The sequence below is a fragment of the Homarus americanus genome, unplaced genomic scaffold, assembly GCF_018991925.1.
Source record: "Homarus americanus isolate GMGI-L3 unplaced genomic scaffold, GMGI_Hamer_2.0 scaffold74, whole genome shotgun sequence".
Taxonomy (NCBI): Eukaryota; Metazoa; Arthropoda; class Malacostraca; order Decapoda; family Nephropidae; genus Homarus; species Homarus americanus.
This window is the reverse complement of record NW_024716951.1, coordinates 6,141,236-6,156,667: the sequence shown is the minus strand read 5'-3', so window position 1 is coordinate 6,156,667 and position 15,432 is coordinate 6,141,236. Positions and strand designations below refer to the sequence as shown.

General features: G+C 48.6%; 1 protein-coding gene across 1 annotated transcript in view; it reads left to right on the top strand.

The window, feature by feature from the left end:
- LOC121858730 (vesicular glutamate transporter 1-like) overlaps window positions 1–15,432 on the top strand; it is a 131,946-nt gene that overhangs the window by 102,819 nt on the left and 13,695 nt on the right. The window contains exons 8-12 of the mRNA XM_042355353.1: window positions 2,784–2,898; window positions 10,974–11,148; window positions 11,251–11,369; window positions 11,744–11,911; window positions 12,060–12,303. Of these exons, the coding sequence (XP_042211287.1) occupies window positions 2,784–2,898; window positions 10,974–11,148; window positions 11,251–11,369; window positions 11,744–11,911; window positions 12,060–12,303 (821 nt within the window). The remainder of the gene's footprint in view (window positions 1–2,783; window positions 2,899–10,973; window positions 11,149–11,250; window positions 11,370–11,743; window positions 11,912–12,059; window positions 12,304–15,432) is intronic.

Below are 15,432 nucleotides of genomic sequence, written 5' to 3'. Positions count from 1 at the left end.
AATAGTATCCACTCCCTACAATTACTATGACTATTTTCACTATTAATTTTAGGTAGACAAGGTATAAAACACTGTAGGTATAACAAGAAACGACTATATTTTTATTTATTACAGGTGCACAGGGACTTCTCGATCACCCTGTAATTGTTTATTTTTGTTAAGTGGTTATTTTGAGTACTTGTAAATGGGTTTTGTGTCATTGTTCTGGATAATGATAATCAGGTATGTGTGTGTGTGTGTGTGTGTGTGTGTGTGTGTGTGTCTGTGTGTGTGTGTGTGTGTGTGTGTGTGTGTGTGTTTTGCTGGTTCACCTCTCCTCCCTCTTCAGTTTCTCCCTTCCCTTCCTTCCTCTTCATTTCCTTTTCCTTCTCCTCCTCCCGTTTCCTTTTCCTTCTCCTCTCCCTCTTTCCACTCTTCTCTTCCCTTCTTTTATTTTACCCCCTTCATTCCTCATTTCTCCTTCTATTTTACCTTCCCCTAACCTCATTTTCTTTCCTTCTTTTATCCTTTCCCTTCCCTCTCCTCCTCCTCCCTCCCCTCCCTCCTCCTCCCTCCTCCCTCCCCTCCCCTCCTCCCTCCCTCCTCCCTCCTGCCCTTTCTCGATCCTCTACACTTGTCACCCCTTGTCTATACAGCCTCACTCCCTCCTCCCTCCTCCTCCTCCCTCCCACCCTCCCACTCCTCATTTCTCTCTCTCCTCCTCCCTCGTCCTCCATCAAGCAACAGAACAGCTGAAAACTTAATTGTAAAATGGACCGTGGGGGAGGGAGGAGGGAGAAACTAGTTTTTTCAGGGAGAGGTACAGAGGGAGGGAGGCGGGAGGAGGGCTCACTTGTTTCTATGAACAATGACCCCAGGAACCCGAAATGGAGGGAGAGAAGATGTGGGGAGGTCGAGACTTTGGGAGAGGATGAGAAGATGTGGGAAGGCAGGGAGAGATGAAGGATGAGGAATTACAGAGGGTGGAGGTGCTGGGGAGGAGAGAGGGGCAGAGGAGGGTTAGCATAGGGAGGGAAGACAAGGATGGAAAGAGTTGAAATGGGATGGGAAACGGATTGGAATTGGGAAGTAGGGAGAAATTAAAACGGATGGGGATGGAATAGGGAGAAGGGAGGTACAAAGCTTAAAATAGGGGTGGTGGTGGTGGTGGTGGTGGTGTAAGGAGGGGGAGAAGTTGTGTGGGGAGGGGGGGGGGTGAGGGCACTGGGTGTTTAGTTGAATGAAGGAATGAATGAAGAGATGAATGAAGTTAAGGAATATTGTCTTTTTTAGGGATATTCTTGGCCATGGGTGTAGGGATAAATAGGTGTAGGTCCAAATAGGAGTGTAGGGTGGGTACAAAGGGTGGAAATTGGGACGTAGCAGAATGGAGGAGTTTGAAATTGGAGCGAGGTTGAGTCATGAATGGTTGGTGGATGATGTTGGTGGGTGATGATTGGTGGATGATGCTTGGTGGGTGACGCTTGGTTGGTGATGATTGGTGGGTGACAGTAGTGGGTGAGTGGGTGATAGCTGGTGGGTGATATTAGTTAATGATGGCTGATATATTGTTTTGCACAAGATGACGGGAAATTTGCATAAACGAACGGAACAAATACTCAATAAGCCGCCCACACAAGCCTAAAGACCTGCCAAGGGTGACCGAGATAAAATAATAGGCGTTGATTATATGGGCCCCTAGTCCTAGCAGGCCCCTAGTCCTAACGGGCCCCTAGTCCTAGCAGGCCCCTAGTCCTAACGGGCCCCTAGTCCTAACGAGCCCCTAGTCCTAACGGGCTCCTAGTCCTAACGGGCCCCTAGTCCTAGCAGGCCCCTAGTCCTAGCAGGCCCCTAGTCCTAACGGGCCCCTAGTCCTAACGAGCCCCTAGTCCTAACGGGCTCCTAGTCCTAACGGGCCCCTAGTCCTAGCAGGCCCCTAGTCCTAACGAGCCCCTTGTCCTAACAGGCCCCTAGTCCTAACGGGCCTCTAGTCCTAACAATCCGTAGTCTAACTTACTGTAACTTAATAATAGCTTGGGATTAGGTTAGGTTAAGTTGGATTAGATTAAGGTAGATCAGGGTAGGTTGGCTTGGCTTGGCTTGAATTGGGTTAGGTTGGGTTGGGTTGGGTTGGGTTGGGTTGGGTTGGCTTGGCTTGGCTTGAATTGGGTTGGTTGGGTTGGGTTGGGTTGGGTTGGCAGGTTTAGTTAGGTTGGGTTGGGTTGGCTTGGCTTGGCCAAATTGGGTTGGGTTGGGTTGGTTTGGGCTGGGTTGGGTTGGGTTGGGTTAGGTTGGGTTGGGTTGGCTTGGTTTAGTTAGGTTGGGTTGGTTTGTTTAGGTTGGGTTGGGTTGAAGACCTGATTAAATGGGCTGATTTCGGCCTGTGTCCTCACCAGCACCCTTCCCTTATATCTTGTATTACATAACTATGCATAATGTATGAAGTATAACCATTTACCCACCTGACTTTATAATACATGGACAAACTCTCATACACAATACAATATGGGAGGTATAGTGTATATCCTTTTATGATTCAGAATTTAGTTTTGTTTTTGCTTTTGTGTTTGTTTATAGTCATACTGAGTTACTTCTACTCCTCTTGTTAGAATATTTCCAGAATCCATTTATTATTATCATGTGTACAACAAGACTGTATATACCCAGTCCTCAACTCTACTCGGTATTCGAACCATGCACCTTACAGTGTCATAGATGAATGTATCCTATAGTGTTTTATGATGTATGATGTATGTGTAGTCCTTTTCACGACGCGTATGATTGTATAAGGATGTATTTTACAGAGTGTTCGGGTCAGCCATCACCACCACGGCGATATTGAATATGCTGTTGCCAGGGGCATCCAGGCTGCACCCAGTAGCTGCCATCTGCGTCAGAGTACTGCAAGGCCTGGTGGAGGTGAGGAAGGGAGAGGGAGGGAAGGAAAGGGAGGGAGAGGGAAGGAGAGGGAGGGAAGGAAAGGGAGGGAGAGGGAGGGATGGAGGTGTTGATGAGGCTAAAAGTCTCGTGTCATCATTAATTTTAAAGATTTCTGTCGCGGTTAGAGTGGAGATGAGGGAGAGAATGAAGAGAAGGAGGGAGGGAAGGATGGAAGGAGGGAGGGAAGAATGAGAAGTGAAGAAAATGACAGAATAGAAGAGGACATGAATTTAAAGAGAAAATGAAGAAAGGGGAGAAAGAAGGAATAAAGAAAGAAAGAAAGTAAGAATACATAAAGTGTCTTGATGTGTCCTGAGAAAATGTTACAATGTATCACCTGCAGATTATAGTGCCGTTGTTAATTGCCCAGGTGACCCATATATCACCTGGCTTCATAAAATAGGCAAAAAATTAATGGTGGTTTACTTATGAAAACTTAAAGGAAAATTGAGTCTTTGTTGATGATTGTATGTAGTAATTATACCGATTATTTTGAGTGACAAGTTAATGGGGCTGTTGGTTAATGGGGCTGTTGGTGAATGGGGCTGTTGGTGAATGGGGCTTGTATTGGCTTGGGGAGGTGATGGGGTGTTAAGGGGAATAATGAGGAAGAGGAAGAGGGGTGAGGGAGGAGTGGGGTGAAGGAGGAGTGGGGTGAGGGAGGAGTGGGGTGAGGGAGGAGTGGGGTAAGGGCAGAGTGGCTTTTGTTGGTGAGAGGTCAACGGAAGCAACTCCTGCCCGAGGCTACAGATACCACCCCCCACCCTCCACCCCCCCAACCCCCCACCACCACCCCCCCTCCACCCCCCACTCCACCAGCCTCCTCCACCCATGCTAGGTCACGCTCCTCTTCCACCTCTTCCTCTCTCTTTGCTGTAACACAAACCTCCTTCACTTCTCTGTCCGTAATTGCAACAGTTCGTTCGTAAATCTCCCCGTTTCCTCCTCTTCCTCCTCCATCTCCACCTCCTCTTCCTCCACCTCCTCTTGTTCTTCTTCCTCTTCCATCTCCTCTTTGTCTTTCCTCCATCGTTCCTTCGTTTTCTTTTCCTCTTTCTTCTGCTTCTTGATTTCCCCACTCCTCTCCTCTCACTCCTTGTTCCCTCTTTCGGCCTCTCCCTCTCCCCTCTCCTACATCCTCCCTCTTCTCCCTTACCCTCTCTTTGCTCCCTTACCCTCTCCCCTTTCCCATCTGCGTTATCGTCTCCCTTACCCTCTCCTTTTCTCCTTCCCTTACTCTCTCCCTCACCCCCTCCCCTCTCCCTCACCCCTCCCCTCTCCCTCACCCCCTTCCCTCTCCCTCACTTCCCCTCTCCCTCTCTGGTGTTCCTTTCTCCCCTTCCTTCTATTCCTTTGTCCTCTTTCTTCTCCTTATTTGTCCTTCTCATTCGTCTCTTTCGTTTTTCCTCTTTCTTCTTCTTCTTCTTCTTCTTCTTCTTCTTCTTCTTCTTCTTCTTCTTCTTCTTCTTCTTCTTCTTCTTATTTCTTTCTACCTCCTCCTCCTTCCTCTTATTTTCAACCTCATCCTCCTTGTCTTCAGATGAACCACCTCCTCCTCCTCCTCCCCCCCCTCTTCCTCTTCAGAATCTTCCTCTCCTCCTTCCTCTTCTTCCTCCCTCATCCTCTTCTCATCTTCCCTCTCCTCTTCCTTTTGTCAGTTTCCCTCTCTTCCTTTTCCTCCTCCTCTTCTCAACCTACCTCTTCACCCTCCCTCTCTTCTCCTCTTCCTCCTCCTCCCTTCTTCGTTTAAGAGGATGGAAAGAGGTGGCATAACTGTAAATGAAACACGAATACAAATGCTGTAAACAAACATATCACCGAGAAAGTGTAAATCAAATACTGTCGACTATGTAAATGATGGAGGTTGTGTAAATAAGGTAGATGGAATTAAATGTGTAAATTCAAAGGGAAATGAAAAATACTTGTAAATAAATCTAAAGTGTAAATAAAACGAGAGGTGTAAATAAATGTAAAAAAAAAACCGATGGTGTAAATGAAATTGAAAATGGAAAAGAAGAAATAAATTGAAGATGTAAATAAAAACAGTTGTAAATAAAACAGGTGTAAATTAACAGATGTAAATAAGTGTAAATAAAACAGGTGTAAAAAAGTGAGGTAGGAGTTATTGCCATCTTGAAATTCTCACCTTCAACATTAATCATAAAGCGAATTTCCGGAGCTGTCTTCCTCTGTGTGTGTGTGTGTGTGTGTGTGTGTGTGTGTGTGTGTGTGTGTGTGTGTGTGTGTGTGTGTGTGTAATCCTCTCCTTCACGCACAAACCTGACCTATTTCTGATTCACTCTTGGACACACTGTAATCCTCATTTTATGCAAGGATTCCAGATAAGGCGGAAGGGAGAGTTACATCATGTCAACAGCGACATGTTTGCCACGGGATGATGATGATGATGATGATGATGATGATGATGATGATGATGATGCCGTCGTAACAATGACGTAATGTTATGACTCACTTCCCCCGATGATAAAATTATAACTGTGTGATGACGTGTCCATGTGTATAGCTTTGACAACGACGGCTATGTGATCTCTCCGTTAGCTGTTTATTTAGCTTAAAACAACAGCTAAGGGTGAATTTGTGTTTTGATTAGTAACGAGGGTTTAAGATGCGTTAGTCAGGATATCTGGATTAATTGCCCATAGTGTTATCTGATATGTTTATTTATGGTTGACTTTAATGCGACCTACTATATCTCCTTACCTTTTTCTCCTCTCCCCACCCTCCTTTCTTCTCCCCTACCCTCTCCCCTACCTTCTTCTCCTCTCCCCACCCTCCTTTCTTCTCCCCTACCCTCTCCCCCTACCTTCTTCTCCTCTCCCCACCCTCCTTTCTTCTCCCCTACCCTCTTCCCTACCCTCTTCTCTTCTCCTCCACCATCTTCTCCTCTCCCCCACCCTCTTCTTCTCTCCCCCACCCTCTTCTCTTCTCCTTCATCCCCTACAACTCTCCCTACATTCTCTACAAGTCACCGCCCCCCCCCTTAACCCTCCCCACTTCTCCATCTCCTCCCCATTCTCTCTCTTTCTCTCTTCCCCATCCTTTCTCTCACTCTTGTCTGTACTTACTTCTCCCTTCCACTTATTCCTTCTCTTCCTTACCCCTTTTTCCCTTCTCTCTGTCTTTCTCTTCCTTTTCACTTCTCTCCCTTCTCTACCCTTCTCTCGTCTATCCTCTACCACTCCTCTCCCGTCCTTCCCTCCTTCCCTCCCCTTCCCCAGGTATTCTTTCTCTTCTTCCTTCCTCCACTCTCGTCTCTTCCCTCTTCCATTTCACTTCCTTACCCTCTCTTCAACCACTCTCTCCCTGCCTCCTTTCCCCTGTCTCTCTCCTCCTTTCCTCCCCAGTCTCCCCTCACCTCCCCTCCCAGGCCAGCACAGGCACCGATTACCAGACTTGGTTCTATTCTTGTGCAGAGCCGCCTTCAGATCTTCTTATCTCTTACGCCCCCCTCCCCTCTTCCTCCTCCTCTCTTCCCCCTCCTCTTCCTCCCCCCCCCTCCCTCTTCCTCCCTCCTCCCCTCTTCCTCCTCCTCTCCTTGTCTTTCCCCTTCTCCTTGTCCTTTTACCTTTCTTACAACCCTCCCACTACCCCTCTCTCATCACCCCTCTCTTCACCACCCCTCTCTCTGCCACCTCACCCCCCCTCACTCCCACCTCTCACCACCACCTCCCACCACCCCTATCCTCCATCACCCCTCTCCCCACCCACCCCTTCTCTCCACCTCACCCCTCTCCTCCCCACCTCTCTACCTTCTCTCACCCTCACCCTCTCACACCACCCCTCTCCACACCACCCCTCTCCACACCACCCCTCCTCCCCACCCACCCCCCCACTCTCTCCCACCACCTCACCCCAGTCGCACCACCTCTCACACCACCCCACCTCACCACCACCCCTCTCACCACCACCCCTCTCACTGGCTAGATCCATTGACAACTCACTCTAAATTCACTTGTGTTACATTCCCTTCCTGACTGGCTGGGTAGAGTTCGTGACCTGGCTGTGGTAGAGTTCGTGACCTGGCTATGGTAGAGTTCGTGACCTGGCTGTGGTAGAGTTCGTGACCTGGCTATGGTAGAGTTCGTGACCTGGCTGTGGTAGAGTTCGTGACCAGGTATAAGAGAGTCCCTGTGCAATATTGACGCCATTTTGGACAGCCCAACTCTAATGGCGCTGCAGCTTTAAATGGGTCAGTTAGATGCGTCCTCACGTCTTCCATTACAGGAGTGACTTTACTTAAGAACGTCTGAGACTCCGGGTATTGGAGCAGTGATCTGGAGGGGGCTGTCAGAACTGGGGTCTATTACAACTGGGGTCTATTAGGACTGGGGGTCTTAGGACTTAGGTGTATTAGGATAGGGGGCTGATATGGCTGGGGCTGTCAGGACTTGGGTGTACAGTAGGTCTGGTATTTCTCGGTTCCTCTCAATCTCTTATAATCTTCTCTAAAGATCTCTCTCTCTCTCTCTCTCTCTCTCTCTCTCTCTCTCTCTCTCTCTCTCTCTCTCTCTCTCTCTCTCTCTCTCTCTCTCTCTCTCTCTCTCTCTCTCTCTCTCTCTCTCTCTCTCTCTCTCTCTCTCTTAATCTCAGTCTCGTAACTAATCGATGCTTCCTGAGGCTTCGATACAGTGAGACCATCGCCACTCGAGCTCAGTCAGAATAGAGGCCCCCCCCCCTTGTCCTATTGGGCCCCAGTCCTGGTGGGCCCCAGTCCTGAGAGAACTCACGCCACCACAGATCACCATCACACCAACTACCATACCTCACCACCTACACCACCGGCATCACCATAACCACCATCACGACCATGGGGTGTGAAGGAAGGGGTGTGGGTGAAGGAAGGGGTGTGGGTGAAGGAAGGGGTGTGGGTGAAGGAAGGGGTGTGGGTGAAGGAAGGGGTGTGGGTGAAGGAAAGGATGGGGGTGAAAGAAGTGGGGGGGGGTGGATGCGATTAAGAGGCGTGAAGAAAGAGGGAGAGGTGAAGGAAGGAAGGAAAAAGGAGGGGAAAGAAGAGAGGCGGAGAAGGAAGATGGATGAAGGAAGGAAGGAAGGAAAAGGGAGAGGTGAGGGGAAGGGAAGGGAAGGTAGGCGAGGAGAGGAGATACACCATATTGTTATTATTATTACACCTATAAATACCTTGCATTAAAGCTTACGGTAATTACAGGTGTGTCAGAGTAAACAAAAAAATATTTAAACACGAATATTTTTTTCTAGGATTAACAACCATAATTACGACTACTATAGAGTTAAGATTTAAGAGAAAATATCACTATTTTTTTCTTCGGGGAGAGTCTACAGTAATTACAGGTAAGGTTATTATTGTAATTAGGTAAACTCAACCACTAATTGTTATCGTTAGTGTTATAATGTGATCAATTAAATAAAGTGCTCTCTTTTAATGAATATTTTCAGATATTTTTTTTTCTAAATTTCGGGAAGGGGAGGGAGTGGAGGAAGGGAAAGGGGTAGAAGGAAGGGGGGTGAAACGGAATAGGGGGAGTATTTTAACACCTTTAAATACAGCCCCCCCCCCTGCCACCACTGAACATGTTAACCTACATACTATTATGGTAAAGTTAACAATTGTAATAAAATAGAAACAGTCGGTGGAGAAAACGACACAGGGTGTGTGGGGGGGGTGGGGGGTGGGGGGCTGAGGTAAGGGGTGGTGGTGGGGGCAGGGGGATGGCAGTGAAGGACCACCCTCTCTTTGTTGTCTTGTAGGGCGACGCTCCATTTGTCCCAGCCCAACACCTCATTGCTTGGCCATTAATGTAGCCTACCTCCTCTCTCCTCCTACTCCTCCTCCTCTCTCTCTCTCTCTCTCTCTCTCTCTCTCTCTCTCTCTACCCCTTCCTCCCTCCTTTTCCTTCACCCTTCTTTCTTTCCCTCCTTCATCTCATTCCCCCTCTCCCTTTACTCCTTTTCTGTTTTTCCTCCCTTCATCTGTCCCTTCTCTTCATCCACATTTCCTTCATCCTCATTTCTTCCCTCCTTCTTTTCCTCCCTCTATTCGCCTCTTTACCATTCCCTCACTCCTTGTTTAATCCCCTTTTCCTTCACCCTTCCATTCCTCTATACCTTATCTTCCTGCTTCTTCTAATTCCTCTCCCTTTTATCCTTACCTCTCTCCATCTCTATATCCTCTTCCTCTATCCATCTCTCATCCCCCTTCCCCTCTCACTCCTCTCTCCACCTCCCTCTTCTCTTTTCTCCCTTCCTCCTCCCTTCAGGTCGTCTCCCTTCCTCCTTTCCATCCATCTTTCGTATAACCACCCCCTTTTCGTCCCTTCTTCCATCTAAAAACTCTCCCTATCTTCTCCCTTATCCCTCCCTCCCTCCCTCCCTTATCCCTCCCTCCCTCCCTCATTCACTGGTTGCTGTTAACTGTTCTCAACATTCCTCTGCTCTTCCTCTCTCCTCTGTACATTCTTCGTGTCGCATTTATTCACGCCTCTCTCCATCCCTAATTTACCATGTCTCATTGATTTACACATCCATTTACAGTTTACTGAGGTTTTTGTGTAGCTTTTACAATTTACTGATTTGTTTCTAGGTTTTATTTACAGTGGAAGGAGAAGCGACCCCTAGTTCTTATATATACTACAGAAAATGTAAATTGTAGGTATAATTTATAACCTAATAAGAAACGTATTGGTTTTATTTACAGCTTAATACAAATGTAAAAAATGTAAACATAAGAAAACCCGCCAAAAAATCTGGAAAACAAGAAAAAATATAAACATTAGGGACGTAAAGAAAAAAGCGCGGGAAAATCAAGAAAAACAAACAAACATGGGGAACGCAAACCAAAAAAGCGCGGGAAACCTTGAGGGGTGTGATGGCAGGACAGGGGTTAACTGGTGTCTAACAAGGGGAGGAATGTGATTGTCCCTCCCCGCTACCAGTCATAAAATTCATGTATAAAACTCGTCTCGAATTTTTGACGCGCGCCCAGGGATCATTATGAGGCAGGGGTCTTTTTTTGGAGCGGGAAAATCGATTACTTGTGTTTAGTAGTGGTGGACGTTCCTTAGCCAGCGTGAGTTGTTGCTTTACAGTTGAAGGGTTGGTTTCATGTGTGTGCGTGTGTAAGAGAGCACCCTATGTCGTAACTTGTCACGGACGTGTTTTGACAGTAGCCACACGTAAGCTGGGATTCGCAAAGACTTTTTTCGTTAAATTTTCTTCGTTAATGGAGACGTAAGATGAATTTAGCGATGGTGGTGGATGGGGGGGTGGGGGTGGTAGTTGTAGATAGAATGGTGGTGGTGGTGGTAGATGGAGTGGTGGGGATGATGGTAAATGGATGGTGGTAGTGGTGATAGGTGGGTGGTGGTAGTGGTATATGGAATGGTGGTTGTGATAGAGGGATGGCGGTGGTAGTAGTTGGACGGTGGTGGCGGTGGTAGCTAGAATGGTGGTAGTTGTGGTGGTAGTGGTAAGTGGGATGGCTGTACAGGTAGCTGAGATGAAATTGAGGGTAGATAAGATGGTAGTGGAGGTAGACTGGGTTAGGTGTAGTGTAAAAGGTTGAGTAAGGAATTAACAGAGAGAGAGATCATGGTGGGTGAGGAAGGGTGGGGGGGAGGGAGGGAGGGAGAGAGGAGAGGGAGGGGGAGGAGGGAGGGCAGAGACACATCAATATTGCATTGTGTTGGTGAACGTGTGTGGGACAAAGCCGGGCTCGTTGGCTCCCAGAGGGCCGCTTTCCTGCCCGCCTTCCCCTCCCGTCCGTGCCCCCCTCCCGTCCGTGCCCCCTCCCATCCGTGCCCCCTCCCGTCCATGCCCCTTCCCGTCCGTGCCCCCCCTCGTCTATTCCAATTCCCGTCCATGTTACTTCCCCTCCATTACGCTGTCTCACCTTGTCTTAGTCCTCCATCACATTCCCTCCACCCCTACCCAAGCCTCCTTCCACCCTCACGTCTCCTTCCTCCACCCCCCTCACTTTTCCTTCTTCCTTACACCACCCTCCCTCTCTCTTTTAAACACCCTCTTCCTCCTCCGTCTAACACTGTCTCTCCCTCAAGGGTGTGACGTACCCTGCGTGTCACGGCATCTGGAGGAACTGGGCACCGCCGCTGGAGAGGTCGAGGCTCGCTACCTTGGCCTTATGTGGTAGCTACGCGGGCGCCGTCGTGGGTATGCCTGTCTCTGCCTGGCTCACGGAGGGAATAGGTTGGCCCGCACCCTTCTACTTCTTCGGTAAGTTGAGGCTCTGTGATTATTACTGTAGGTGGTTGTGACTGTTATATAAACAAGGGGGGGGGGGTTGGGGTCAATCACTAACACCTTCAACACACACAGGTATGGTTGGTGTCACGTGGGGGTTCTTCTGGTACTGGTTGGCGTTTGAGAAGCCAGCGACCCATCCCACCATCAGCGCCAGAGAGCAGCAGTACATTGAGGAGAGTCTCGGTAAACAGGTAAGGCCTCAGCATAGCTAACTGTTGACACCCCCATGAGTAGGTGTGCTTCTGTATATGAACGATGTTGGCTGATTTTTTAGGTAGGTTTTAATCTAAGCGTTTTACTAATGTTGCGTTTACCAATGTTTTTTTTTTTGGCATCTCAATCAAGTCATTTATGATGTTTGGTTATTATTGACGAGGTCATTCTCCAAGAGGGAATTATTTAATGAGACATTCTTCCCGAGTAGAAAAAACACAACCAAGTTTTTTTTTATGAAGATTTATATATTAAAAGTTGGTGTGTCGATTTAATTTAGTTACGTTAGGTTTAGGTTGAGTGAATAGGATAACACGACTGACCTGCCCCTCTACCACCACCACCACCATAGCGGTTTAAGCAGCCCACATTCTCCACGACACCCTGGAGAGCGTTCGCCACCTCGATGCCAGTGTGGGCGATCGTCGTGGCCAACATCGCCCGTTCGTGGACCTTCTACCTCCTCATCATCTCACAACCTCAGTACTTCAAGGAGGTCTTCGAATACGATATAGCCAAGGTTCGTCGCCTGGGGGTAGATTCTAATTTCATCTCTGTTTTTTTATTCTGTGGGTCATCTGGGGGGTCATGTGAGGTCATCTTCAGTCCTACTTGCCTTATCACGTCGTCCCTCCTTCCTTCCCTCCCTTCCCTCCTTCCTTCCACAGAGCGGGACCATCTCGGCCTTGCCTCACCTGGTCATGGCCATCATAGTGCCGTTCGGGGGTCAACTTGCCGACTACTTCCGTAAGAACAAAATCATGTCAACGACGACTGTGAGGAAGCTGTTCAACTGTGGCGGCTTCGGGATGGAGGCGATATTCCTGATGGTGACCGCCTTCAGTAGAGACACCAGGGTCGCCATTACCTCCCTCACCATCGCTGTTGGCTTCTCCGGCTTTGCTATATCAGGTAAAGTGAGTTTGAATTCACTAGGTGTATTCTTCCTTCCTTCCTTCCTTCCTTCCTTTAACACTGCCCACAATTCCGACTCTCACTCCGTCCCACTACTCCCTCCCTTTCAACCCTCCCTCCCTCCCTCCCTCCCTCCCTCCAACTCTCACCCTCCTCCACCCTCCTTTTACCCTTCATCATCCTCTCTCTCTCTCTCTCTCTCTCTCTGGAGAAATGGAGGGGAGAGGAACGGTGAGAGTGAGGGTAGGGAGAGTGAGAGTGAGTGTGGGAGTTAGTGAAGAGAATGGGTGGAAAGTGATGGGTGTGTGTGTGCTGAGGGAGAGTAGGGTGAGGGAGAATACAGTGAGGGAGAGTAAGATGAGGGAGAATAGGGGGGGCAAGGGAGATTAGGTTATGAGAAGGCTGAGCAATAATCTCCCCGGGACATCACCTTAAGATCCTAACACTCACTCCCTACTTTCCCCCTTACCCTCTCCTCTCCCCCCCCTCCTCTTTCCTCTTTTCTCTTCCCTCTCCCTTCGAATCAGTGTGTTAGCTCCATCGAATGACATCTCTTCCTTCTTCCTCCCTTCCTCTTGATCTACCTTCCTCCTTCTCCTTTTGACCAATTTCTCTTCCTCCTCCCCCTTCTCTTCCTCCCGCCCCTCTCCTTCCTCCCCTTCTTCTTCCTCCTTCCCCTCCTCTTCTCTCTTCTCCTTCTCTTCCTCCCCCCATCCTCCTCCTCCCTTCCTCTTCCTCCGCATCCTCTTCCTCCCCCATCCTCCTCCTCCTTCCTCTTCCTCTGCATCCTCTTCCTCCTCCCCTCCTCCTCCCCTCATCTTCCACTCCATCCTCCTGGACAATACTGGTGAAAAAGTAAGAACAGGCCCTATTAAGACTAGGGCCTACTAAATTGGGCCCTACTAGAACTGTTGGCCTATTAGAACTAGGGCCACACTAGAATTAGGGACTAATAGAACAGGTGCCTACTAGGACTGGGGTTTATAAGCCTCAGGTAGTTAACTGTGAGCAGCGACGTTGATTGGTTAAGAGAACAGCGGGTTAATGGTCTGACTGCCTATCTTATCAGCTGTGACATCCAGTCTTTTAGCGGGAACAGAGGGGGTGTGAGAGGGTGAGAGGAGGGAGGTGGTAAGGGAGGTAGTGAAGAGCTGACAAGGAGATGAGGGAGGTAGTGAAGGGAGTTATAAGGGGAGATGAGGGGAGGTGACGAGTGAGGTAAGGACAGAGGAAGAGAGAGAGGTGAGGGGAGGCGAGGGGAGACTTTTAGGAGGAGTTGAGAGGAGATGACAAGGATAGGTGAGGGGAGGTGACAGAGGGAGATGGGGGGGAAATGAAGAGGGAGGGAAATGATGATGAGGGGAGAGGAAGAGGAGAGGAGGAAGAGAGGTAAGGACAAAAGAGGTGGAGGAGGAGACGAGGGAAAGACGTGGTGCTGGGAGAAGGGGAGAAAGGAACAGAGGGAAGAGGGGATGGGATAGAGGGGAGATAAAGACACACAGAGAGGGATCAGTACTTAGAAGAGAAAGCGATAAATAAAGAAAACGATGATGATTAGGGGAAACGAGAGAAGAAGGAGAGGATAAAAGAACAAATTAAGGAAAAGGAGAAAGAGAAAGGGGAGGTTGGGAAGGAGATAATTAGGTGAGAGAGAGAGAAGGGGATGAAACAAGGGGAGAGAAAAGGGAAAAGACAAGAGATTGTAGAGGAGAGAAAGGAAGAAAAGGGATAAGAATGATAACAAGATTGAAGAAGGAACGCAAGAAATAGCAACTAGCGGGAAGGAAGAAAACAAAAGAGAAGATGAAAGATACAAATCAAAATATAAGGAAGAGGAAGAGAAGAAAAGAGAGGAGGAGGAGGAGAGGAGAGAGAGAGAGGGGGAGGGAGGGGAGGTGGTCAGGTCAGCAAATCCATGAGAGGAGAAACGTGACCTCTTGTTGGAGGGGGAGGAGGGGGGGTACACTACCTTGACTTACCCTCCTCTAAAAAGATGTTGATTCCCATTTTCTAAGAGGTCGTCAATTCCCATTTTCTATAAGGCTGATTATTCCCCATTTTCTAGGAGGATGAAGACGTGTGATAATAAAGATCAAGAGGTTTGGGGAAAATTTCCAATAATGGGTTGGAAAGTGATCCAAAGTTTTGTAATCAAGGAGTTAATTCCCTCCCTGCCACTCCACCCATTCTGCCACTCACCCACCTTACCACCCCACCCACCTTGCCACCCATCACCTGCCACCCCATCCACCCCTGCTGCCCATCTACCCTGCCCCCTCCACCCCTGCCCCCATCCACCTGCCACCCCATCCACCCTGCCACCCCACATCCCCTGCACCCTACCCCACCCTCCCACCCCATCCACCCCTCACCACCCCCATCCACCTGCCACCCCATCCACCCTGCCACCCATCCACCTGCCACCCCACCACCTTGCACCCACCCCACCCACCTTGCCACTCCCACCCACCCCTGCCACCCCACATCCACCCCACCCCATCCACCCTGCCCCCATCCACCCTGCCCACCCCATCCCCTGCCACCCCATCCACCCTGCCCACCCCACCCCACCTGCTAAAGACAATTTATCTTAAACTTTGTCTTAGTTGAGCTATGTACATTAAAGTGCAAGTCTCCAAAAATTCTTACGTTAAAATTTCTATCTAAGATTTAGAATATTACAGAGCGTCTTCTCTTTCACTGAAGCTACGTGGATGGATTCTCAAAAACCCGTACGTTAAATTGTCCCTGTGTATGATGGGGAGAAGAGCAGTCAACGATGAAATGACATAAACAAAAGAAAGATTGAGTGTGTTAAATTGATGGTAATGGGGGTGTCAGTGTGTTAAATTGGTGGTAATGGGGGTGTCAGTGTGTTAAATTGATGGTAATGGGGGTGTCAGTGTGTTAAATTGGTGGTAATGGGGGTGTCAGTGTGTTAAATTGGTGGTAATGGGGGTGTCAGTGTGTTAAATTGGTGGTAATGGGGGTGTCAGTGTGTTAAATTGGGACTACCATCAATAATATACTGTATATAATAGGGAAAGGAAGCCTGTGTTATAAATTGGGAGTTAACACCAACAGTAAAAATAGGGACGTCGATAAAACGAAATTCTCCATTAAGTC